The 27,691-nt window shown below is 40.0% G+C and overlaps 1 protein-coding gene across 9 annotated transcripts in view; it reads right to left on the bottom strand.

The window, feature by feature from the left end:
• LOC147112844 (bcl-2-associated transcription factor 1-like) overlaps positions 1-27,436 on the bottom strand; it is a 49,361-nt gene extending 21,925 nt beyond the window's left edge. For 4 of the 9 annotated variants that reach the window (XM_085997528.1, XM_085997536.1, XM_085997535.1 and 1 more), the window contains exons 1-7: positions 27,329-27,434; positions 24,070-24,305; positions 22,200-22,300; positions 15,116-15,262; positions 11,640-12,575; positions 10,160-10,912; positions 3,813-3,985 (exon numbers count right to left, since the gene is read on the bottom strand). In XM_085997528.1, the coding sequence (XP_085853654.1) occupies positions 3,813-3,985; positions 10,160-10,912; positions 11,640-12,575; positions 15,116-15,225 (1,972 nt within the window). In that variant the 5' untranslated portion in view covers positions 15,226-15,262; positions 22,200-22,300; positions 24,070-24,305; positions 27,329-27,434. Of the gene's footprint in view, positions 1-3,812; positions 3,986-10,159; positions 10,913-11,639; positions 12,576-15,115; positions 15,263-22,199; positions 22,301-24,069; positions 24,306-27,328 lie in introns of all 9 variants that reach the window. The other 5 variants (XM_085997530.1, XM_085997533.1, XM_085997532.1 and 2 more) reach the window with 5 other exon arrangements.
• Between the last annotated feature and the right edge of the window lie 255 nt (positions 27,437-27,691).

Below are 27,691 nucleotides of genomic sequence, written 5' to 3'. Positions count from 1 at the left end.
TAGTAGTACACTATGAAATAGCAATAGGCACCATGTGTAGCAACCAGAGCTATGTACATGAATACTCGCCCCTTTTATCAATGGTAGGGAATTAAGGGTAGTGTGACTAAGAAATTGTGTCAGTTTTAATCAAACTAGTGGCAAAATCTGTGGAACACCTTTTGCTACTACTAGGTATCTTTAATAATTCAGAAATGTACTTGAGCGTGCCTACAAATGGCACCACACCTTAACCCAATGTTGTATAAAGACGGAAATTTAACAGTGATGATATTCTGTATTCAGATAGCCCTTTGAAATGACCCCACATTTTGTCCTGGTAAGTGATAGAGGAACAACAATACACTGTCTGTGGCATTTAAAATGACAAATAACTAACAATCAAGAACGCCCAGAGCCAGACAACAAACAATTAAACAGCAGCCCCGCTCCATGTTATAATGGTCACATTACAATATATACAGATTTATTTCCTGCTAATGAAATGCGAGTCAGCATTCAAAGACTTGCAGTAATTCTATAACAAACACTAACCCCACATCATGTCAGCTACTGTACATTGAGCTCGTTGGCCTCTGACAGCCAGCATCCCCCTCGCCCTCCAAAAGACACCAGCCCATAAACTCGAGTCACAGTGTACATTATAAAAATAATATTGGCTAAATGGGAAAGATTTAAGGCTGTAATCTTATATTTGAGTTCAGATGGTGGAGTATAATATGTTTGAGTTTAACAGTTTTTTTTTACTATTCCCTGTATTTTCCTTTTTTTACTATTCCCTGTATTTTCCTTTTTATCAGTCTGAATGACATTACTGCTGAGCAATTTGTGTCAGCATCAAGCAGATTTAAATGCAGAGTAAAGCACATTCTGCTCTGTTCCAATTGTGTATCTCAGCCTTAGAATTAGAATGATTTGAGTAATTAAGCATCTAACCCACCATACCAATCTCTCCTCTGAACTTGCATGAGATTACTCCCAGCTAGTCATTATCCTTCAGTTATTCAGATTACAAAATGGAATCAATTTAGAAAAGACAAACATCTCTGAATGATTATAAATTAAAGCAGTGTATTTAATGTACATACAGATTCTCAATATATTGAGCAATTGTGTTAACATACATATTCTCAAATTATATTTAGCAATTATATCAATACAAATACATTGAATGTTATCCTCTTCCCAAATTTTGTGTAGCGCACATCTCAGGACACTTCAAATCAACAGTTTCAATTTCACGTAAAGCATATATTTCCATTGCAAGTCATTTCCTGGGAAGAATGAGGAAACTGAAAAGTACAGCCTATAAGTGCAGCTAATTCGAGGTCAATAAACTTCAACACAATAAAAGCATTTAATGCAACAGAAAAAATCATCATTGAATTGTTTCAAAACTGTTATACTGCCAAAAGGTTGCTGAAACTGGTTTCCGATGGAGTGCAATTGCGAACAGGACCTTGGGCTTCTCATTAATTTTACCAAATGATTTGTGTGTGGTAATGCAGATGTATATATGAATGCCACCATACTGGGTTACTTTTGTTTGGTATAAACTATCTACACTAGTTTGCAAGCATCACTTTGCAGGCAACATTACTGCTAGCACTTTTGGTTTATTGTGCATATATGCTGATAATAAAGGGTAAAGAGAAAGAAAGAACTTGCATTTACATAGTACCTTTTATAACCTCAGGATGCCCCAAAGCACTTCACAACTACTTTTAAAGTGTAGTCACTGTTGTAATGTAGGGAGACGCAACAGCCAATTTATGCACAGCAAGAGATAAATGAACAGAATTTGTTTTTATGATGTTGGTTGATGGATAAATGTTGGCCAGGACACTGGTAGGACTCCCCTGATATTTTTCCAAATATTGCCATGGGATCTTTTACATCCACCTGAGAGCACTCCCACAGTACAACACTGAATTGTCAGGCTTAAGATTATATGCTTAAGTCTCAATATGGTAGAGATCATGTTCTTGTATCAACAAGTCAAATTAAATGCCCTACAATCAATTTTCACAGCAGTAACTTCCTTTTGGTAACTAAGTAACTTTTATTGCGATCATATCCAATGCACAAGCGATATATATGTATTGCTATTGTTTTTAATTAAGATTTTATAGGTTGGATAACTGAAATCATCACTGCACATAATAGTTGTTCAATAGTAGCTTTAAATGTTGAACCTCAGCATCTTGAATTTCTGCTGCACAACACTAATTTTTGTATGCCAATTCAAAACAAAGAATTAATTAAAACACTAGGCATTAAGGTGGTGATAATTAGTTCATCAAAATGCCTGCAAATATATTATACATAAGTAGACCACTACTACAATGTTTGATCCCCATTTTATTCCAATGGGCATATTGTTTAAATTAAGTTCTTTCCTCAGTGTTAAACAGGGTTTTTCTTTTCTGATTCACTCTTTCCCCTTTTAAAAAAAAATTGAGAACATCTGCAAAGGTCGAATAACTTATCTATCTGCTTGGAAGTGTAACGGTCCAGCAATGATGCTGGTTTATAGGACAGTTAGCATAGGTTTATGAAATCAAATCCCGAACCATACCAATCCAATGCAATCTGAAGTCTACCCATCACTAATCGACAGATGGATTTTCAAATTACTGAGATACCCAATTTTAAAACTTCAGTTTTGTTATCCCAAGATTTTTGGACCTCATTAAGATTACTATTAAAAGAAGATACTTTTATGCCTCCCTTTACAAATAATGAGGCTCTTTAAATATTAGACCAGTTCTTTGCAGATAGAAATCTACAAAACATTACTGCCTCAAAATGGTTATACCTAATTTAAGCTTTTGGCAGGCAATAAAAATACAGAATGGAAAGGCACACTAGTGCTTAGCCTATCGTTAAGGCAATATAGTAAATGTTCAGCTATACTATTTATTCAAACTTTGCATACAAAAATTGCAAATATTCAAGCTCTTCTGATGGCTCAGCAGTTTAAAACACTAAATAGCTGACAGCCAAGGGATCTGTAGGAGTGCTACAACTAACCTCAACACTCCTAGTTAGGAAGGACAGGCGGTAAAATATCAACCAGGATTCCTTCTCTGGATCATTGCCCAGCAACCCCTACTAGAAGTTCACATGTTCAGATGGCATTAAGCTTGGCTATGATGCCCCCCCTCTCCACCATATAGAATAGCCTACCAACATGTACTGTATATCCTCACACATTAAGAATGGGCATTTGGGTGGGGTTAAGGAGGACGTTCAGACCCATGGGAACATGTTCTATTGAGTCAATAGCTTCAAGAGAAAAGTAAGACAGAAAATGAATGCAAAAAAGGTCGTTTTTTTTTTTTTAATTTAGCACTACTACGAGGGAGAAGCAACATATAAAGTGATTATTCTTTATTAGTTAACCCCTCAATCTCTCAACAATATAAGCAAACTTTTCCATTGTATCCTAATGAAGACCATCAGGTCACTGTGCTCAACAAAAAGTGTAAATATTGGGATATAATTTTATTTCTATATCTCAGTATCTTCTTTAGGGCAAATAATGTTTCAGAACAAAATAAATGAACAATTCTCATATGATGTCAATACTGAGAGCTATGGTTCCCCCTTTCAAGAAATAATTGTTTACGTGTATAACTTTTTTTAAAACTGAACAGTATCCAGAGATAAAAAGATGCCAAGTTTGGCAGTACAAATCTAGTTATATTACTTTTAAGCTGATGCAGAAGCAAGCGATGCTATCAAACAAAACATTAAAATGTTTCTAGCATGCTTTTTACAATAATGTATCTATCCAGGTACCAACATACCTTTAACGTGATGAACCAGGGCCACGATATGCTGAATAAATGACTCTGAAGAACTTCTGTAAAACTGAGGCAACTTAAGGTGATCAAAGATAGAACGGAATCCTTGCTCTTTCTTGCTGGAATGGACAAGAGCACTGGAAAGCAGTCTCTCAGTTGTCAAAGAACTTCCGGATCTGCAAAGAAAGAGAAAACGACATTCTAGTGACTTTGCCGTGCGCTGTACTTAGATGCGCAGTTGGATAGGTACGAATAAATATACTTTCCTCTTCACTCAAGTATACCAGGTTCTTAGCAGGCTCAGCAGCCTTGTGGATTTGGCACTGGACTAGCAATTCAGAGGTCGTGAATTCAAATTCCACCATGGAAAGTTGCAAAATTGAATTCAATAAATATGGTAATTTAGCAGCTATGATCATGAAAGCACCTGAATTGTTATGAAAACTCAACTGGTTCACTAATGTCCTTCAGGAAGGCAACCAGCCACCCCTAACTTGATACGGTCTATGTGTGACTCCAGTCTCATGCTAAGCAGATGACTCTTGATGCCCCCAGGGCAACTAGGCAAGGACAGGAAATACTGCCTTACTAGTGTCGCCCACATTCCAAGAACAAATAAAAACATTTCCTTTCCCATGGCAATTATGGGATAGACTAAATTGTGCCACTGCACTTTCCCAGGGAAAAAAATTAGCTCGAAAAATATAGATTTTACTCCCACTTAACATGGAATTCTTGAAGAGTCATGTAAAAAAAACTAAAAATTGAGATAAATAAAAGTAACTCGGGTCTTAATTTGTAAATGAGACTTCAGTTCCATATTAGACAGCAAGAAACGACGAGAAAAACTCCCTAAATTTAATGCTGTACGTACTTACATTTCCATTTTTATAACAAAGTTTTTCTTTGATTGCTCCACCCATAGTCCTTTACATCTCTCAAAATTCTTACCCTCACCATCGCCTCTGACCTGGAGCAGAACTTCCACTTCTGATACATTGCCAAAGCTGCTTCCAAGACACCTGATTGTGTCTTCTGGGCCAAACACATTGTCCCATCAACAACTCTCAACATTCTATAAAGCCCAAGCTGTCCAAGACTTGAATATTACTCCCATATCTGGGAAGGCTCTTTGAACACCTCTCACACTCCTAAATAGGATACAAGAAAAGCTTGTTGCCCAACAGCTGATCCATCTCTTAAATTACCCTCCAAACTCACTCTATCGTAACCCTTCATATCTTTGTTAACTATGGTCAATCTTTGTCTGAATTTTCCTCATTTCACAGAATCAAAGACTCACAGATGGAGGCCATTGGGACCATCGTACCTGCGTTGCTCTTTGAAAGAGCTATCCAATTACTCCCACAGCCCTGCAAATCTTTCCTTTTCAAGTATATATCCAATTCATCTCCCTTTGGTTCTTTTGCCAATTATCTTATATCTGTGCCCTCTGGTTACCAACGCTCCTGCTAATGGAAACAGTTTTTTTCCATCTACTCTGATCAAAACCATTCATAATTTTGAACACCTGTTAAATCTCCCCTCAACCTTCTCTGCTCCAAGGAGAACAATCCCAGCTTCTCTAGTATTTCCACATAACTGAATTCGGTCATCCTTGGCATCATTCCATGTAAATCTTCTCTGCACCCTCTCCAAGGTCTTGACATCCTTCCTAAAGTGTGGTACCCAGAATTGAACACAATACTCGCGCTGAGGCCCAACATGTGATTTATAAACTTTTAGTATAACTTCCTTGCTTTTGTACTCTATGCCTCTATTTGTAAAGCCAAGTATCCCATATAATTTTTTTAATTTTAAAAACAGTCTTATCATCTTCAAAAATGTGTGTACATGAACCCCAGGTCTCTGTACCCCTTTAAAATTGTACCATTTTATATTACCTCTCCTGATTCTTCCTTCCAAAATGCCTCATTTCTCATCTTTGTTCCTTCTCAGATCCAAATTGGCATCCTATATACTCTTCCTCCTCCCTACACCCTCATTGTGTTGACACTGTAGTCTCAAACTCATTCTTTTCACAGAATCTCAGTTATAGAATTTGTTATATCCTTCAATCTTTCCTTCCTCCTACAATCTTCAAGTTTTTAAAAGCAAGCTCACCGTTGCTTATCAGGGCTTCCTAATTTACATTTTTCATCATCCTGCACTATAGGCCTTGATCCTTCATCCCAGTTTAAACAAACTTACCATGGCAACTACTACTTGTACAATTCAGGCACTACAGATAAAAGCAGTTACCAGCATGCAAACAACAACACTGCATATGCCACAAATGATTTCACACCAGAGGACAATAAACTGCCTATGGTGGACTGGAAAACAGGAGCCACACTGTATTGGGGTGGATTGAACTCACTGGCCCTCTGGGATGGTGCCTTGCCTGCATCAGACTGCCAGGCAGACATTAGAAATGCATCATGTGGAAGGAAACAATATCCTATCACTTTACCAATACACTGCACATCTGCAGTCATTTTGATCAGTTAGTCTTTCAACTTCTGCTGTAGTTGGAACGTTATCTAGAACCAGGCCACTAGTTCTTAGAATGAAGGAGGAAGCATAGGTATGAATGACAAATAAAATATATACATATGAATGTACCATGGCATAAAAACACTGGAAAAAATTGAGGGGTAATTGGAAAAGAGCTTTGGACATTGAACTACATTTTTAAGATTTGGAAAAGTCCAACCAACAGTTGGCAAACTTTCCTTATTTGCTCCATCACCATATGGGAGTAGCTTGGTATCAATACTACTCCATTTGCCCCTTCTCCATTTTTCCACTGGCCCCAGTTAAGCCAAAGTACATTCTGTGGCACATTTGAAATCTAGGGCTGAAAATTCAGTAGGGTTAGTGCCCATTTTGCGGCGCGCGAGGGCCTAATGCCGCAATGATAGCCGTTTCTGAAATTCACTTCGGCGCTGCCATCGGCGTTAGCCGGTTGCGCTGCGCCAGCACCGATGACGTCATCGGTGTGCGCAGCGTCCCGGTTGCCGTGGCAACGCGCCCGAACGCCGAAATTCAGTTGCGGCCGCCTCGCCCGTGGCAGCCGCAACTAAGACTCTGGCAACCGAGTCTTACACAAGTTAGCGCCGGCGCATTAAGGTCGCGCGGTGGCCGGCCGCTTTCCCGCCGGCCGCCTGCCCGCACCTCCCTCCCCGGACTCCTCCACCCCCCCCCGCGGAACAGATGCGTCTGGCCTGCAAGCCCGGCACTTGTCCGAGGTGCCGGGCTCATTTTTGAAAAAATCAAACGGCCAGCGATCGGGTGAAGGCAGCGCCTCCTTAACGGGAGGAGGAGGCCTGCACTTCCCCAGCCTGCCGCACCGCATCGGGTGCCGCAGCGCCGGATTAGCGCCGCAATGCGGCACTCAGCGCCCATTGGGAGGCACTCATGCCCGCCAGTAGCGCCGGCAGCCGTCTGGGCGCGGCGCTACTGAATTTTTGGCGCGCGCAAGGGAATTAGCGCCGGCGCTAAAGCCCTGGCGCGGCGTCAACTCAATTTCTAGGCCCTAATGTTTTGAAACCACAGTTGCCAACCAGCCTCCCAGTCACACCGTATAAATATTTACTGTACTAGTATTACAATCTTCAACATCCCTTCAATATTTAGGAGTTCGCGATCTCCTGGACAAGTATGAATCTTCCCATCCTTTTTGGAATTCAGCAGTAATGGGAACAGAAGCCCAAATTTCCCTGGCTAGAAGGGTATTTTATCTACAGCATAAGAACAGTACAGGAATGTCTAATTCCATGGCCAATAGTTCTATGGACTAAATACACTAACCATCCTGAGGAAATCACTTCTCTGAATTTTTTTTTTTTTTATTTATAAAAAGAGGGCTGTGTGATGTGAAGGGCAGAACATTTTCAAACAGTTCCTTTCACTCATGCATCAAATGAGATTTTGCATTTATCTAAACACTGTTATATGCAATAACTCATCAGTTTCGCTGGTACTACAAGTGACTGAAAATTGCTGAAGGGACCTCATCTTCCTGGCCTCTTACTGTCACTCTCTCCTTGAATCTTTTAAGTCATGGTATAAAGTCTATTTGGACATGAAATGAAGCTTGTCTACCTTGGATTAGGATGCCTTCAAAGCCTTACTTGACAATTTTTTCTAAAGGAAGGAAACTGCAAGGTTTTGTTCCAAAGGTCCATAAAATAGTTAAAGGGCTGGATAGTATCCCTATTGAGAGATTATTCCAATTTGACACGATTGGAGAGGACCAGGGAACATGAGTTTAAACTATGCAAGAGTAGGAATAGAGTGGATATTAGGCAGTTCTTCTTTTCCCAGAGAATTGAGCGCCTCTGGAATACACCGCCGGCTGATGTGGTGGGTGCTGACTCTCTGCAAGCCTTTAAGAGGGAGCTGGACAGGATCCCGACTGGCCAGAGATTGCATTATATAGAAAGTGTCTTTACAGGTAACACTTGCGCCATGTGATCCCCTGGACAGGTTTTGATCAGCTAAGGGGGTCGGAGAGGATTATTACAGGATATTGTTTCCCTTATTGGCCCTGGATGCTTTCTGTTTTATTGCCTCTCCCAGGAGATTACATGGCTGTGGGGATGGGAGTGAAGAGGGGAGCAGTGTTTTGTCATGATGGTTCTGCCACTGTGGTGTGGGACAGGCTTGATGGACCAACTGGTCTTTTCCTGCTCGTCAATTTTGCATGTTTGTATATTTCAAAATGGCTCCGTTGGGTCACGGTCCATCATCAAAGACCCTACCCACCCCAGCCACAGTCTGTTCGCCCTCCTGCCATCTGGGAGACGCTACAGATGCATTCGCACCCGTACAACCAGATTTAGGAACAGCTTCTTTCCCAGGGCTGTCATCCTACTGAACTCCACAAATAAACTCTAAAGCCTGCACATCTGCCAATGCACTTTATTATGGTTATGTTTATGTTAATGTATTACAAGCCAAATGTATGTTGAATGTTTAAATGTCTTAATCTAAATGTACACTCTCGGGAGCCGCAAGCCTACATTTCGTTGTACTGCACTTGTGCACTAACAATGACAATAAAAGTTGATTTGATTTGATTGATTTGGGGGCTGATTTTTGAAGTGACAAGCCAGGAAAGCTAGTATCATTGACCCGGAATTTGCGGTGGGTAATAACAGTGAATGAACGGCATTTGCCGTTATTACACCTTTGAAATTACCCGCAACTTCAGGATTTAGCACATGCGCATGCCAACGCAAAAATCCTGAAGTTGCGGTCAGTCATTCACTGCTCAGACACTGGCTGCGCTGTGGCACCACCACCACCACCTCCCCACACATGCCCACAGCCGGCAATCAGTGTAATCGGGGAAATCAGTGAAATTGACGAAAATTTCGGCTTTTCCGCAGTAATATCGCGGTTAAACATCCCATTAAAAGTTAGACTCTTTTGCATTAGGTGTAACTGGGGTTTTAACAGCGTATTGACTGCTAAACAAACGTTATGGCCCTGAAAAACAAATTTTAATTTTGTGGAGTGTCAAATTTATACATTAATAAAAATTATTTTAACGTTTCTTAAAAATTAAGTTTCTTCATTTATTTCAGGTTTACCTTTTCCCCACGAGAGCCCCAATTTTTGTTTTGCTCTCTCTAACATTTTTAAATAGTTAGAATCAAAAAAGGTTATTCACTTCCTGGTTCCTGGTCTGTGAGAACTCTGCATTGTGATTGGCTGCTTAGACAGCTTGTTAATGCCATAGCCACTTGCGTTAGGGATTCCCCATTCACTTACACTGATCTCAACTGAAAGTTGGAAAAGCCAAACTTCTCACCACAGAGAACGTGAGATCTTTGTGGGAAGCTTTCTTCGGGGCCAGCGGTGAACGCCTTGACTTCGCCGCTGATCACAAATTACGGGCCAATTAAATATGCATATTGTTGGAAGATCTACCCAAATATGGAACAATTCAGATCAAATCAATGGATCACTCACCTATTTTTCTACTGGGATCACACAGTACACGACATTATACTTAATAATTTTCTCAGTTAGCTTAAGTAACCATTTTTTTTATTTATTTGTTTTTTTAAGTAGACTAATTATCCATTAATGCAAATGAACACTTCTAATAACTCTCAGATATCCATTATTGACAACAGATTATCTACTCAGTTTTTTAACCTCAACTGGAAAAAGGATACGGGGGGGGAAACTGCTGCATGTACTCATTATGACTAAGCAGTAAATAGATATGTTCAAGATTACAAACTGCAATTTTCCTAAAATTTTAAGCACACATGCAACAATTCAGCCACATTCTACAAAGAACCACAACACAAAAATAATGAGCACTGACTTACCGCACAGAGTCTTCAAACTGGGAGGCAGTCATTTTCAATTTCACTTCAGGCTGACAGGATGTAGTGGGTACAGGTTTCACTCTGGGTGGACTTTCCTCTGTGAAAGACATTTTATCCCTTTCTCGGACATCCGTGTTCTTTTGCTGTGGCAACAAAGAGCTTGGATCATAGAGCTCCTTGAACTTATCACCTTTCACTGGCTCAGGTGAAACAGATTCTTTCTTTGGTGCTGTTCTTTCCTCATATTTTTTCTCTGCATACTTGTCTTCTTCCCTAAGCTTCTCTTTAACTGCACTAGATGAAAAGCTAACCACATTAAATTTGTAAGACCTCTCATCTTCATACCTATTGTGTTCTTTTGTTCCTTTGACTACAAATTTTGTTTTATATTTACTTTCCTCATAGTCAAAATCCCAATGAGATTCGGTTCCATAGCCCTTTTCCTTCACTACTTGATTGGTTACACTGTACTGATATTTAGGTCGGTAATTATCTAATTCAGCCATTTCATCAGACAACCCATCCATTAGAGACTGTCTGTGTTTTTCTGGGGACTCAGCTAAATATGACATCTTTTCCGCTTCCTTTCTAAAGTACTCACCTTTAGAACTACCATAATCTACTCCTCCTTTATCCCCCCATTCCCTCCCCCTTGCCTTGTCTTTCTCCAATCCCCTTTCCTTTTGAGCATCTTTCTCTCTTCCATCTCCTCTGTCCAGCACAAAGGTTCTACTCTCCTCATCCTCGGCATACCTAGTTAGAGAAATAAAAACAATGTGAAATGCAACAAAAAAATCTTCTGCAATAGTACATTTTAAAAGTTCATGATTTATTGAAAAGCTTGATTGCTATTGAGAGTAAGTATTTCTATCACTTCTATAATGTGTTTTATCCGAACATGAAGTGCAGATAAATTATAAAATTGATTCCTTTTTAATTTATTTGTTCTGTTATTTATAGGAATTCTCTAAAGTTTCTGGTCTAGCTTCTGTACTGTTAGTTTGGTGACTTGCCAGCTTCTCCAATTTCTCACTGCCAGGCCCCAAACCAATTGATCAATCCACAACACATTGTTATTCAAAGTAACTCGATCAATTCAACCACAGACATCAGCAATCAACAAGTCAAGTTTAGAATGAATTCCAGTGGGGCCAATAGCAAAACAAATGGAGGATGGTTAGAGTTGCACAAAATAAACTTGAGAAAAAGATTGCGCATGTAAGAATATATAACTTAAAAAATCAATTAAATTACTAAATTTAATTCTAGGCAACGTAAACTAGAGAAAGCACCACAAGCACTAAAAATCTGGTCCGTTACTAGTAAAATAGATAGTGATAACACAGCTTTTCAAATTCTGTAATATTTTTGATTAGATAGATTTTTATATAGTTTTTCCCTTCTAAAGCAATTTTTGAATACTTACATTAAACTACTCTTGAAAACAAAAATTGCCTTAAAAAAGGGCAATCATACTTACCTTTTCAGGTACTTGGCTTTAGGAAGTTCTTGGTCCACAGTATCGCCAGAAAAAGCAGACTGTTTCAGTCGAGCTTCTTCCCTTGGAACACCGTGTTGAGTTGGAACAACTTTTGTAGGGCTTTTTTTCACAGGGCTTTTTCGTATTGGACTACACTGAGAAGGGCTGTATTGTGATGCACTATGCCCCGAGGAGCTATGCTGCTCAGGGCTGTGCTGCAAACTGGAGGACGGTGGACTGGTCTGTGATGAACTCAGCCTAGGAGGCGCAGCCTGCGACAAACTGTGATGGGAAGGAACAGAACGTGTAGGGCTGAGGCTAGGGGGGCTGGGAAGTGAAGATAGACTGTGATGGGATCTTGGACTATTGTCATTGTAGGTTGAAAGCCCTGCCCAGCTTTCACTTCGGATTGGAGGAGTTTTACGAAACTCACTGTGCACCTTGGTAGAATCAGATTCACATTTTACATCTGTTGCAGCCTTTTCTGATTGCTTGCTCTTTCCAGGCTCCTCTTGTGGAACTGATCCCTCAGTTTTCTTTGCACGTTTGTCCATGGACCTGTGCCGTTTAGAAGTCACAGGGGATCTGCTGTGGCGAGATGAGGAACGAGAAGACGATGAGCCACGTGACCTAGCAGAGGAGGATCGGTGCGACTGTCGAGATCGACTTCTGGATCGTTGAGATACTGATCTACGTTTTGGCGTTCTTGACCTTGAACGGCCTCGTCGCGGACTACGAGACTGCCTTCGATTCTGCCAGTTAAGCCTGTAGCCTCCTCGATAATATCGCGGTCCTCCTTGATAATATCCTCTCCCTCTTCCACGATGGCCATAGGGGCGTCTCATTCCTCTGTTACCACGATAATCCCGATAATCTCTGGAATAGTTACGATCCCTACTGCGAGATCGAGAGTAGGATCTGGAACGAGATCTAGAACTGAGAGAATCCACAGAAAGTGTCACAACCAACAGCACTATTTAACCCATAAGTAACAGTCCAGAATACAAGCAGCAATGTTAATTGTAATACAGTAAGTTTTCCATTACAGCATCTCTCTCGACTGACTAAAATGAGCCTGAATTTCTGAGTTTAAAAGTTATTTCCCCTTTTACTCCTAATTAAAGGCTGTAAGGGCTAAAGATCACAGAAGCACTCAATATAGAGGAAGCTTTTACCAGTTTTACTGTAAAGCAATTGGATGAACAGCAGTTAGCAACCTTTCAACACACTAAGTAAATGGCAACTGAAATACCCTAAAAGGTTAATTAGCATCTTTTCAACATACTGAAAAATCAAGTCAAATGATTTGAAAAACATATCCAAAAGCAAATATATATGCAATATCTGTACACTAAGGTTTTTAAACAAGACTACAAGTACATTTAACTTTACGAACGTACAGTATTCAACCCATCAGGCCCATTCCTTCCACAGACTACATACAATTTTCCCTATCAAATTAACTGGCATTCATCTCACTGCGGTTTCTGGGATCTTGCTGTGCACAAAATGGATGCCGTATTTGCCTATATATAAGCCACTGCACTTCAAAGTAGCTCATTGCAAGTGAAGCGCTTTGAGATGTTTGAGAGACGTGATTAAGGTGCTATATAAATGCAAGCCGCTTTTTGTCTTTATCATGGGTTCTACCCAACCCACTCAATCTTCAAAATCCAACTTCTGAAAAAAAAACAAAGACAGAAGAAAGGCAGCTGACTGCGACCTATGTTACTGGGTTTGTCATAGAAATGGAACCATGTTTTCATCCTGAGCAACTATACAAACAAAATTTCTGAGTTTCTACATGCTTAAAACATAATGATATTTCTGCACACTTCCAAGAAAAGGCAAACCCAATAATACAAATCTCACCCGGCTGGAGGTTTTTCATTCCACCAAATGATTCCTTCTAGTTTTCCCATTATTATTCTTGCCCTTTTATATAACTATTGGGCACAATGCCTTGAAAATACTGGCTGCAGTGAAGATCAAACACGATTACACTTTTCAAAGTAGTGACTGTTTTTAAAAAAAAGTTTTAAACCTTTAACATAAGTTGCTGTCAGCTATTCACCTATAAACCCTGGAAAATAAGCACTGCATACAGAATCAAATAATCTGCCAAGTTTAAAATAAAAGCTATGAAAAAGTTACATTCTTTGGTGCAATTTCTAAAGGAGCTTTCCAATTCCATCGCTGAACCAGAGTATAACTTTAGTCAGCAAACAATTGGGTAATACTTCAAATTATGGAGATTCCAAAAAAAAAGTTAGCCTAAAATTAATTTCAACAATTTAGGACCAATTGTAAAATGTAATATGAAGAATGCTGTATGCCTAGTCAGTTACAAAAATTAACAAAAGTTAATGTATGGTTGTCTCCCTATAGACACCACATAGTTTTAAAGCTAGTAAAAGTACTTAATATAACACAAGATTATAACTTATAAGATTATGACCAAAAGATACCATAGTGTAAAAACCTGGACATTTTAGATATGAAGCAAATACTAAAAAGATCAGAATATTACTGCTGTGCTTAACCAAACAAATGCATTTTTTTTTGCTATTTATATGTGTGGTTTTTGACATCGTTACATTTCTATTTTCTATTCAAATCATAGAACGTATGCCTGGATCACCAAAAAATAATTTTGAAATTCTAAAAAATGTAATGTGAAGAAATAATTATTATACTTGAGAACATTTTATGCGAATAGAAATTATTGAAAGTTATTGTATGGCGTGAGTTAGGACTTCTTTCACCTTTGGAACATGAATAATCCTAAGTGACCAGTTTCAACCCAATTGTTTGTGGGTCTGAATCCCAAGTACAAAACTAACCACTGATTATCTGATTATCTTAGAAGTTACAATGAAGATTGGCAGAATCATCGATTTTACAGCACAGACGGTCATTTGTTCCATCGTGCCAGTGCTGGCTCTCAGAAAGAGCTATCTGTTTAGTGCCATGTCCCGGCCTTTTCCCCATATCCTTTTACATTTTACTTTTCCAAATATTTATCCACTTCACTTTTAAAAGCAATCATGATTATGCTTCTACCACTGTGGTGTGATCAAAATGTTGCAGTAGGAAATATTCTTCTGGAGATACTGTGCATTGCAGGACAGAGTAGATGGAAATTTGAATTACATCTATCTGTACTGTATCTGACTTAGGAGTACTTCATGCTGACCCTGGGCACTGAACGTGCAAAGCCATTCTATTCCCAGAATCCACATCTTCACTCTGCAGGAGCACACTTTTTTTAAAACAAGGTTTCACAAATCTTCGTGCCCTACTCGCTAACAAGTAACCTAACAGTTTTGGATAAAATAATTTTATGTACATAAACATACAATAGTTCCTCAAAACAACATTTTGAAAAAAAACATGTTACTCATCATACAGAAATACTATAAAGTTAAAATACAATGATCTTGCATTAAGAAGTAAACAGCATCTAAAACCATTACCTGTATCTCTTTTTCCTGGATCGTGATCTAGAATGAGATCTTGATCTAGAACTGGAGCGAGAACGAGACCTTGATCTCGACGAATGAGATCTAGAGTTAGATCGAACCATTCTGACCTTCAAAAGTCACTTTCAAAAAATGCTGAAACTAAAAAAGAAAAAAATTATTCCACAGCATACCTTTATTAGCTCTGAATCACACGTAAAATAAAAATTCACTGTACTTGCAATGAAAATCTCATTAAAAACAGCTCTATTTAACTTATATTTTAATAACATGTTTGAAGCTATGCTAATTTAAGATCCATAACTTGGGTGATATTAAATGTCTTGTGTATGGTGTGCACTTCCCGTCCACACTTACCCTTGCTTCCTGTTGTCACAAATTTATGATCATTTAGATCAACATTTTCACAACAGAAAATTGTGGCATCATTTGCCCACGTGTGCCTGCCAGTTTGTTTTCTTCCCCCAATTTTCTTTTTTTTGCAGTTTCTTAGGTCAAGCAAACAGAAGGGGAATTGCTCGAGCTGGTGGGCAGGAGAGGCCGAGACACAACCCTGCCTCTGATATTCCACCACTGGTGCAACAATGTAGCTAAAATTGGAATGAGCTCTCTTCTTTCCTATTCCCTCCCTCTAGGCATCAGCACCCTCACTGAAAATCTTTTTTTTAAGTTGTCTAACCCATCCTTGCTTTTATGATTAAATTCAAGCAACATCTTACTAAATCTTTGTGTAGGTATAATCAAAAGGAATGCACGGTCACTGATGTATATTAATATAGTTAGAGACTTAAAATGCTAGCGGACCAAACTTTGATGGGCTGAAAGTCCTTCTCCATCCCCTGACCTTTCTACTGCTTGTTTCTGTCCTGTTGTTTTTGTAAGGAGATAACCTCACTGAAAGAGCAGTGTCTGCAATCAAATAAAAAGCATTTTATCCGAAGTGGGTGACTATCTCCAGCTGATATACTCTGGGACCATACTTCCAAGTAACTAGGAAAGTTCTAGAAAAGTTACAGTTCTGTGAGGAGAGAGCTGATTGAAGTGGAAGTCAGCACAGAGCAGCCCTTCACCCACTTCTTTCCAGTTTCCATATTGGTTACAGCGCCTGGAGCAGGAGCTTGAGATAAAGTACAGTGAAAATATCGGGGCAGTAATTCCTCCCCAAACGCGTGAGTACGGAAGGGGTACTCACGCATCTGGCCGGAGGAAATGCCGGTTTTCAGCATGCACAGCAAACCGGCATTTCCTCTCCTCTAACCCAAGAGGTGAAGAGGCTAGCGCGTGCGCTGTAGGGGGCAGCGCGTGCATCTTGGATTTCCTCTGTTTTGGGGGATTTGCGCATGTGTAAAGGCCTCCGGTCTTTACGCTTGTAAAAAGCACACGTAAGTATTTATTTTTACAGGTAAGTGGTGTTTTAGTGCAATTTAGAATTTTTTTTCCCCCCACAGGTTTATTATTTTAAAGAATCTACAATAAGGTAAGTTTGGTTTTAGAACCTTTCAACAAAAAAAATTTATTGTTTAAATTATTTTTTTTTAACTTATTTATACTTAATTTAATGATTGGAATTTTTAAAAAAATTTTATTTAAAGTTTAAGTGGTGTTTTGGGGTGCAGTACTTCTAATGAGTTTGACAGTTCTTACTCTCAAACTTATGAATGAAGTTTCCCCTCCCCTGATTGGCTGAGCAGTGCTCACCTGATCCCAGCCGGCACATCGCACTAACTACGCCGCTGGGTCAGGTTAGCACAGCGCGCCGACATCAGAACCGGGCCACTGAAAGGAAATCCACTGCGGGCCAGGTTTCAGATGTCGGCGCGCAGGGTGAGTGCACATCGGGGGCTTGCACGCGCGGCAAGCCCCCGACACCAAGTTCTGGGCCATCATCCTTCCCATTTAGATTCTGTAGTTTTCATAGTGATTTTTAAAGGGAAGGGGAAATCTGTTGAGCAAAGCCATTGCAGGAGATTCTCTGGCTATGACTGGATAAGAATGGAACCAGACAAGGATTAAAAAACACATTAATGGATCTCCAGTCACAGTAAATGATACTCTGCTGCTAAGATGGAGCTGTAGTTAAACTTATCTATTCCTTGAAGACCAGAAAGACTAATATGAGTAAGCACAGCCCAAGGTCTCAGAATTTAATTGCTGTTTGGTCAGTGCTGCGGATGCTTGGTCGTTGAGTATATTCAAGACAGAAATCGATAGATTTTTGGATACCAAAGGATATGGGGATAGTGCAGGAAACAATGGTGCCTGTAAGCAGCGCAGCATTCCAGGAATCCCACGCAGCTGGCTTTTCAATGAGAAAACCGCACATGCGCTGTATTTTGAATGACCCGCGCAGCCCCTTAAAGAGGCCATGTGGTGCCAAACAAAATTACAGGGAACATTGGCAGGAAGGTGGAGCTTAGGTAGAAGATCAGCCATGATTTTATTGAATGGCGAAGCAGGCTCAAAGGGCCGAATGGCCTACTCCTGCTCCTCCTACTTATGTTCTTGTGTTATGTCAGGGAACACTGCAGATTGGAAAGGGATCATGAACTTCAGGTTGCAGCTCAGAAGCACCCACTATTTTAAGATTGTTTTATTTTGCAGGGTGACATCTGGAGTATGATGCCTGGGCACAGTGACATACTGTTTTTACATTTTTTTGTTTCACCATCAGATCTCCTGGGACATCCTTTACAGAAACAACAAACTTATGAAGTGTGCTTACTATTATCACAGATAATGCAGCAGCTAATTTGCACACACTGAAAAGCAACAATGAAATGAATGACCAGTTAATCCTGTAATTCCGGGTGCTGTTGGTTGAGGGAAGAATGCTGGCCAGGACATTGGGAGAATTCACTGCTCTTCAAATAATTCATGGGATCTTGAACAGGCAGATTCCGTTTCATCTAAAGGATGGCAACTACAACAGTACTCCTGCAGTACTGCACTCAAATCCTGGAATGGGACCTGACCCACAATGTTGAGTCAAGAGACAAAAATGTTCCCAACTCAGCCAAGCTGACACTCAGCCGTTTTAGAAGGCTAGGAATGTTACATCGTGCAATGCACAATGCGTTATTCTGCTGCCAAAACGCAAGGTTACAAATTCAAATTGATATTAATAAACAACTAATATTTATATAAAAACAAAATACTGCAGATGCTGGAAATCTGAAATAAAACAAAAAATGCTGGAAATACTCAGCAGGTCAGGCAGCATATGTGGATAGAGAAACAGAGTTAACGTTTCAGGTCGATGACCCTTCGTCAGAACTGGAAAAAGCTGGAGATGGAACAGGTTTTTAAGCAAGTGTAGGTGGGGTGAAAGGTGAGGACAAGGGGAACCCTATCGTGGTTCCGGGAAGGAGGGGAAGGGGTGAGAGCAGAAGTGCGGGAAATGGAACGGACACGGTCAAAGGCCGTGTCAACCACAGTGGAGGGGATTCCCCACCAGCCTCCACATTCAACGGATCATCCTCCGCCATCTCCAGCATGATCCCACCACCAAACACATCTTCCCCTCACCTCCCCTTTCAACATTCCGAAGGGACCGCTCCCTCCGCGACACCCTGGTCCACTCCTCTATCACCCCCAACACCCCTTCCCCTTTGCCCAGCACCTTCCCGTGCAAGCGCAGGAGATGCAACACATGCCCTTTTACCTCCCCCCTTTCCACTGTCCAGGGCCCCAAACACTCCTTCCAGGTGAAACAGCAATTTACTTGTACTTCTTGCAATTTAGTATACTGTATTCGCTGCTCACGATGCGGTCTCCTCTACATTGGGGAGACCAAACGCAGATTGGGTGACCGCTTTGCGGAACACCTCCATTCAGTCTGTAAGGGTGACCCCGAGCTTCCGGTTGCATGTCACGTTAATTCTCCGCTCCACTCAGACCTCACCATCCCCTCCATTCAGTCCGTAAGGGTGACCCCGAGCTTCCGGTTGCATGTCACGTTAATTCTCCGCTCCACTCAGACCTCACCATCCCCTCCATTCAGTCCGTAAGGGTGACCCCAAGCTTCCGGTTGCATGTCACGTTAATTCTCTGCTCCACTCAGACCTCACCATCCCCTCCATTCAGTCTGTAAGGGTGACCCCGAGCTTCCGGTTGCATGTCACGTTAATTCTCCGCTCCACTCAGACCTCGCCGTCCTCGGCCTCTTACACTATTCCAATGAAGCTCGAGGAGCAGCACCTCATCTTTTGATTAGGCACTTTACAGCCTTCTAGACTCAACATCGAGTTCAACAATTTCAGACCATAACCGCTGCCCCCGCTTTCTTTTTCCAATTTTTTTCTCACATGGCAGCTGTCTTTTATTCTGCCAGTGCCATTTACACTTCATCTAGAGCCATCTTTTGTTTCTTAACTTGTCCCATTACCATCTCCTTTTGCCTTACACCATCATCCCTTTTGTCTATTAATCTCTCCTGCCTTCCATCCTATCACAGACCTTTCCTTTTGTTCTTTCCTCCTCTCCCCCCTTTCCCAGCACTTGCTTAAAAACTTGTTCCATCTCCAGCCTTTTCCAGTTCTGATGAAGGGTCGTCGACCTGAAACGGTAACTCTGTTTCTCTCTCCACAGATGCTGCCTGGCCTGCTGAGTATTTCCAGCATTTTCTGTTTTTATTTCATATTTATATAGCATGTTTAAGTTGAAAAACATTCCAAGGTACTTCAAAGGAAGGAATGGAAATTGAGCCTTCATGGAGAACCGAGGTAACTCCAGGCTTGGTCAAAGACGTGGGTTTTAAGGGGTTTTCAAAGGCAGAGAGAGGAGAGGCAAGAAGTTAAACTATGGAATTCCAGAAAATAGGGCCAAGATGGTAACAGCTCTGTTACCAACAAGTGGAGCAGATAGAGGATCGGATACACAGAAGGCCAAAGTCAGAGGACCGAAAAACACAGGGGATGCAAGGCTGGATGAGGATGCCGAAGTTGGGTGGAGTAAGACTGTAAAAATGGATCAGAATTTAAAATTAATTGCTTTGGGAGACAGAAAACCATTAGAGGTTAGCAAGGACAAGGATAACAGGCAGACAGAGCTTAGTGTAGGTGGCTGAGGTCTGAACAAATTGGGAGTTTATGGAGAAGAGGGTGTTGGATAAATTGTGTCTAAAGGTGACAAACGTGGACAAGGGTTTCAGTAACAATGTGGTCAAGGTACAGGTGGTGTGGAAACTGGCTGAGTTCATGCAAAGGTTATTTGCTATTCAGCTAGAGATCAGACCTTGGCTTTATTTGTGGAAAGATAATTGAGTATGCAGACATTATAGCTCTGATGCTTGTCATTCTTAGGGTTTTTTTCTGTACATTGCAAATGGCTACTTTTCGTTTCTTTATACTTTAAGTATAACACAGAAATTTATATTAGACAGTATGCATCATCTGAACCGAGGGGCAGGAAGTGCATGCAAATATGGAGCTTACTCCTTATGAAGACACTTAGAAATGCCAACCCTTTCCAGGCTTTACTTCAAACTGAGGATTTACTTTACAGCACAACGGTATACCAAGCCTCAGCTCAGAAAATACAACTAGAAACAGGTGCAGTAACTAGCCATTAGTTAGTACAAATGTGTTCCCCTGTATCAAAAGAAAGCTAGCTCTTTATACTTCTAAAGTTCATTCAAATAATATTGGGCATGATTATAGAAAGTTGTACCTAAACAAAGTGATTAAATGCATCAGTACTGTATAGTGGCATCCTGCATTATTTAATCATCTACTGTCTGAATCTATCCTAATTCATTGCTTCTAGTGTTATATATAACTAAGAAAAACATGATAAATTTGCTCAACCATAGCCCAAATGAAAGTGAAATGAAAGGAATTCCAGTCTTAGTCATGTGAATTGTATAAAATTACAAGTGAAAAGACAGTATTAAATCGATTAGTGTATCACTAACTAAAAAAATCAAGAACACAATATTTAAACTGACAACGGGGAAGGGAAAACATGGCTGTCATTTCTTCCGACCAGTCCTGCCCTACTATAGCCAATTGTGCTCAATTTAGCTGCTAGACATACATGTGTAGAATGTTTCAACTCTCAGTTGCTTGGTCTGTCTCCACAGAATAATCAAATGGGAAGAAAAATAGTGTATGGGAACTTTTCAGAAAGGCAGCAGTGGTCAGGTAGGCAAAAATCAGAGTTTTTGGACATGCACGATTTTGGAGGCGACCTGCTGTGCCATTTTATCTGCACTCAAGGTCACTGAGCGTCTTGGTCAGCTCTAAGTCAGCATGGTTGCTAAATTAGCAATGTTTAGAATCCTCAATAGGTGTCAGATGCAGCAAAATCACCACGTGAACCCGACATTCAAATTGGGTATTATATATTAAATAGCTCATAAGAAAAAGCTAAGAGATTGTAAACATTAAGCACAGAACTTTAACATTTAACTGTAATCATTTATAATAGCAAACCACAGCCAAATTAACAAATTGCTTTGCTCTTTACCATAAAAAACATCACTGCGCAAAAATGACTTAGATAAAACCTGTCTTTTGGTTATCCAAATTTTGGTAAAGAATTGTGACTTCATTTTTCCACCACTATAAACTAATAAAACCCAAGTGTGACAGCCTAAAAACAAAGTTAGCACCAGTCCCAATCACCCCTCACTGTGCTCCTCTTTGGATCACAATTCAGGAAGTTTTTGTAGTACTTTGGCTCCTCCGGTAGTTTAAAATTGCCAAATAAGAACACACAACCTCTTTGCATGTAGTTCAGAATACAGGAATAAAAATAAAAGTATCCAGCTGGGATAGTAGGACTGCTCCAAAAATAAAATTAACTCAAAAGGTCAATGCTTTTCAGTGATAATGACAAACCAAGCGTTAAGGGTTTTAGACTTATTTTCAAATCAGTTCTGCTTTAACCTTGAAAAATTCACCACATTTAATAATTCATAACAGAGTAATTCTAAAAACAGTGTATGGAGCTAAATACAACAATCTGATTACATACTTGGCTCATTGTCTCAAAATGTTCTCTTTAATGTTTCTAAACTAAGATGCATGAACATACAGGTTGAATTGCCAATCACTAATAAGATCTTTTGCCAACACACCTGGTTAGAGTTTTGTTGCTGTAGGTCCACTCACAAGGTTATGTTTCAATTTAGAAAATTTACGTTGTCTTCTTTTTAAATGTTCTCCCAAGGTTTTACTTCTGTAGACAAAGATAAATTCTGTAGTTAATCTAATGGCTGGAATATATGACTAGAGTCTTCAAACTTAAACATTCCAGCTAATTTAGCTATTCACTAAGTCAGTCAGTTTCACGGTTTTTCATAGTTATGTTTCACTACCATTACCAATTTAAGAAACAATTCTTTTAATATAATAGGCTACCTTCAACAAGAGCATTACAGCTATATGACCCAACTCTTCTGGTAAAAAAATCTAATGCAGCATCAAATAGAAATCCCACTGACCAAAACTATCTAAAAAATGTTAAACCTGGACTGTCCTTTAAATGATCACTTTGTCCAACACAGTCAGATCATAGAAGAAATCAAAAATATGTGGAATTAAGTTATTTTAATCTGAATACTCCAAGCTGCACCTATACCACAAATTACAAAAAAACTCATGTCATCAGATCTACAATAGGTACCTTCTCCAAGTGTGCCCGTTCGGAATTATCTTCTTTAAATTAGCCAACAGTACACTCGAGATATGGCAGCAATCACTTCCGCCACCTTCAATTGACATTGAGGCTATTGGAAAGCACTTATGCATCAGTGACCATTTGAAGGAGTTAATTAGGACAATAAGAAGAAGAATCATTGCAGTAATCACTGTAGCGGTGACCTTCACATTGCATGCCGTAGGCATCTTTGAGGCAAAAATCAGGAAGGTGTGTTGGGCCTCATCAGATTCCAATTTATTTAGGATTTGAGTGTCAGTTTAAACAGTACCCTTTTTATTTGCAAAACAATATTTGTTTCAATTTATGAAGTTGAAGTACAATTCACTGTGACAGTCAAGTTAAAGTACATGCAACACTGCAAGAAAAACTATTTTTTCCCAGGTGGTTTTTCAATTTTTAGTGGACTTAAATCCTAATTTTTGTTAGAGCCACTTATTTTGATGAGCACTATTGATTTCAAATGAATCAGATTGTAAGCAATGCACATTCAATTCTTTGTAACAGAAGCTGAAAGAAAATGCTATGATAAAAATAAAACTCAGTACACAGATTTCATTAACTTAATGGTTCAGAGTACAACCAGTTTTGAAAGGAACTCAGGAGAAAATAACATCTGTGATTTAATGCAAATCCATAAGTGATTTCATTGAGATATCACTTCAATTTCTTACAACATGCAGGATAGGTGGTTCTCATATTACCACCCAATTTTTTGTCCCCATATCTGACCTTTTCCCACCACAATTAATCCCTACTGAAAGGGCTAAAAAAAAGTGGCTTGTTTCCAGACTGTATCAGCAAGTACTTGAGAGCACTGCAGATGAGCTTGCCTTAACATTGCATCCTTTTGCTCCCTCAAAAGCCTCAGCTGAGAAGAGGAGTGCACAGGGGAGAATCCACACTTTACACATAAAAATGGACAGATTCATTTTTGAAAGGAATATGGTGCCCAAATGAGGACACTTAACTAGTTTGGTTAAAATAAGGTGAAAAAATGTCATTATCAACAGGTTAATGGGAAGAAATGGAGCGGCAGCGTTGTCACAAACCCCCCTCAGCAAAAACAAGGATTAAAAGTTGCTGAATCGTGCAACTTTAATTAAACTTTACAGTCCACCTTAGAAGTAACTATAGACCATAGTGTAGGACTTTGAAACTTGATCACAAGCACTCTACACAACTTATGACTAGTACCAATGTGGTCTGTAACAGGATTTGCAACCCTTACATGTTCCATCTGCTCAATGACTTTCCATCATAAATCAATGTCCCCAGTTCTCACTTACATAAATTTAAAACTATCACACCCTTCACTGCACACTTGGTGCTATGCAGTTCCAGTAGCTGGTAAGAACAAAGACTTGAAGAGGGAGCAATCAGTTGAATTTAAAACTTGAAAAGATTAACTGCATTTGTGGCCCTTCCTGCTATTTCAGTTGTTCCACTGCTACCTTTGAGATTCCAAATGGGGTTTTAACCCTGTTCTTAGCCAATCAGAATCCTGTTTTGTCACCCCTGCAATCTAACACAAATATACATTAATATACCATTGTACTTCCGGTTTTAAAAAATAAATCTACATTGACAGCATAACGGTATCAGAGGTTAATCATTCTACAGTTTTCATAGAATTAATCTATTGTCCCTTACCTTTCAAGATCATATGGCACAAGGTTAAGTAGTACACTATATATTTTCTGCAATCATGCAAGTCTTTGGAAGTTTACATAAAGAAAAGGAAAAAAAACCTCACATCTTTGCTATTTTTTCTATAACATTATATAATTATGATAAATACCAAAACTAATGTTCTATTAAACATTTGATGAAAAATACATATTTATGACTAATCAAAACTTATAAATTGAAATTGCTCTCTCTAAATATTCCACATCCTAATATTTTAAATGCCTTTCTTACAGAAGTCATTCATTGACAGGCTCCTCTATAGAGAGCATCTATTTCAGTGAAAGGACATGTTTTGGGAACAACTAAGGGAATCATTGAGTAGCTCTATGGACAATGCATTTATTGGGTGAACTAAGATTTTAATTTAATGTGAAAAATACTTTTACAGTTATTGAAATATTAGAATATTGAAGTTAAATGAGGATATAATTGTTTACAACATGATTTGACATATGCACACCTATGCTGTATGTATCCTAAATTCAATACTCTTTAAATCAAACTGCAATAAATCAAACTGCAATACAGCGACTGGAGCTCAAAAGTAGAGAGCATGACAGCCAATAAACTTTTAGCACACATACACCTCTTTTCTAAGAATAACAGTGTGTGATTTATATAAAAGTACATGAATAATAACTGCAACATGTTTATAGTCTTCATCCTGCTTCAATACCTTTTTTTTTAAATTCTAATTTGATATGCTACCAAATATATTCACTCTTACAAACTACCAAGAATTTGGACAAAACTATATTGCACTTTAAACAGAAAAGTTTAAAGTTTGCAGGGGAGGGGGAGAGAGGGAGGGGAGGGGGGAAAAGTCAACCAGGTTTCCATTCCTGACCAACCCCTGATGCACGTGTACTCCCCGTGTTTAGATGTTGAGTGAAAACAGAATTCGGCTCGACAGTCATCCACAATTGAACAACCTGTTCCATTCACTTTCAAGGCTCACACATAAATAACAACCACTTGGGTAAGTACCAGAGGACAACTAGCATCTGTGGAATCACACCCTAGTACAGTGTTGTCTAATAGAAATCGCTGACTGGCCACAGGTGTAGCTAGGGCAGCACCATTTTATCCACATGCACAAATTTTAGTAGAAAACGCCTCACACACAATGCAGGTAAATGTACTTCACGTGTATATTTACTTAACAAACATCTACCAACATTCAATGCAAAATTTTACAGTCTTTCTCTTTCAAAGTTTGCAATTCTAGCATGAATTGATCAGTAAATTACATTTATGTAGCCCTATTGATGCTGTCCTGTACATTATTATAGGTCTATATATTAAATATCTGCAAAATGAAAAAAAACATGCATACACATTAGTTAAGCTTCTAGGTTTTTGTCCAGCTGTTGTGAGCAATAGTGACTTCATCAGGGGGATTGCTGAGAATGTTGGCTCCCAAAGAGACCCGCCCCTGCTCGCCATCCAGAATGCAATTGGATGCTGCTTTCCCTTTACCATGATGTGCCCAGAGCTGCTCTTTATTGGTTGGGCTTGCTTTCTTCTGCTGGCCTGCAGCAGTTACTCCTATTGGTCTAGCTGACAATGCCAGCTTCCATCTCCATAGAATGTTTGTTGCTTGTGTTTCCATGGTGCTGAAGACCAGAGTTTTCACCCACAGTACACATCATTCGAGCAGATAACCAATAAGCAGTAACCAAAGAAGTAAAGCACACAATGATCAAGAAAACACTCCTACACTCTGCTTTTCAACTCGCCATTTTACCAACAAACACATTAAAAGATTAAACATGAACTAGTGGCTAATGTATTGGACAATATGTGTCGGTGCAGGCTCGATGGGCCGAAATGGCCTCTATCTGCACTGTGGGGTTTCTGTGATTCTGTGATTCTGTGAACACTGCTCTAGTAGAGTCAATGCCTCCAGGAGAGGAGAATAGAAAACAAAGTAGCAAAAAAGTTTTTTTAAACTATGGATGAAATATTAAGTATCAAGATTCCAGTATGTCTTTAAATGAAGGCAATGCAAGCCACACCTTACTTTAAAAGAAAAGTTACCCAAGGTGGGGAAAGGGATGCATTTTCAATATAATCCCTCCTTCCCCATTTGTTGCACAAGCTTTTTTTTTAAATGAGCTTTTACTTGCAGGTGGGATCTCTGGCTTAATAATCAACTCATGGCTGCCATTTCATGAGAAAGGACATAAGCTACGAATACCACCAATGGTCAAATTATTATTTCTTTTTCAACGAAGCCCTATTAACTGCGTCAACAAACTGAATCCAAATCGGTACAGATAACGTCTTCAGCCGCACATTAGTGAACCCATAGGAGGGAATTTGGACTAATAAAACTCGATATTTATTAAAAGAGATAAACCATCTGGAGATTTTATAAAAACGGGCAGTACAATCAAGCAATTCAGCTTGGGTCTTTTTTAATAACCACATGTTGATGGAGGCTGCGCCACTCGATCGCAATGAAAACAGGTGATTTATGATCCGTTCCTAGCGCTCGGCCTTCGCAGCTGAAAATAAAACCGAATCCTAGCGCACCCTCCGTCACAGATAAAATGATCATGTCCACTGGGGCAAAACCTCGAATTTCCTACTATAAGAGTGTTATTGGGTGCTCGGAGCTCCCCCGCCACCGTTGTGCGGCGAGGTCACGGACACCGACCGGTATCGCTATTTATTTTAACAAGAAGCTCAAGCGCTGGAAAGCCATTTTGAACCGTCTGCTCCGCACGGCGCTGCTCCTGGCAAAGGGGGAGAGCCCGTGTACTACCGCCGTTAATCAGCGCATTTCACTCCTTCACCGGGTCATCCTGCTCCGCGTCTTTCGGGTGGCCTTAGATCTACTTTCCCTCTCACCTCTTCTCACAAGCCTGCCGATTTCTGGCATCCATCAAACGCACCCAGACTCCATCTTGTTTCCTGAGCAATCGGGGTCAAAGGCCGGCGCTTCTCCTTTCCCGGCTGCTTCCCGACCCGGCGCAAGTTCCCACTCGCACCACAGGGGGGCGATGTACAGGGCGGCTCGCACCACATTCCCGTTCCGACCACGCGTGGCGCTCTGCAGCGCCGTTCATAAACTGTTCCGACTCCTACCATTGGTGGCGCTGTGGAGAGCCGTTTACTAGCTGTTCCTGCTCCTACCATTGGTGGCGCTGTGGAGAGCCGTTTTACAAGCTGTTCCTGCTCCTACCATTCTTCTTCTTAGGCGGTCCCTCGGAA

Source organism: Somniosus microcephalus, chromosome 9 (assembly GCF_052327205.1).
Source record: "Somniosus microcephalus isolate GS21.2 chromosome 9, FLI_Smic_1.0, whole genome shotgun sequence".
In the NCBI taxonomy this organism is placed as follows: domain Eukaryota; kingdom Metazoa; phylum Chordata; class Chondrichthyes; order Squaliformes; family Somniosidae; genus Somniosus; species Somniosus microcephalus.
Note: the sequence above shows the minus strand (reverse complement) of the source record. Positions and strands in the feature narration are given on the sequence as shown.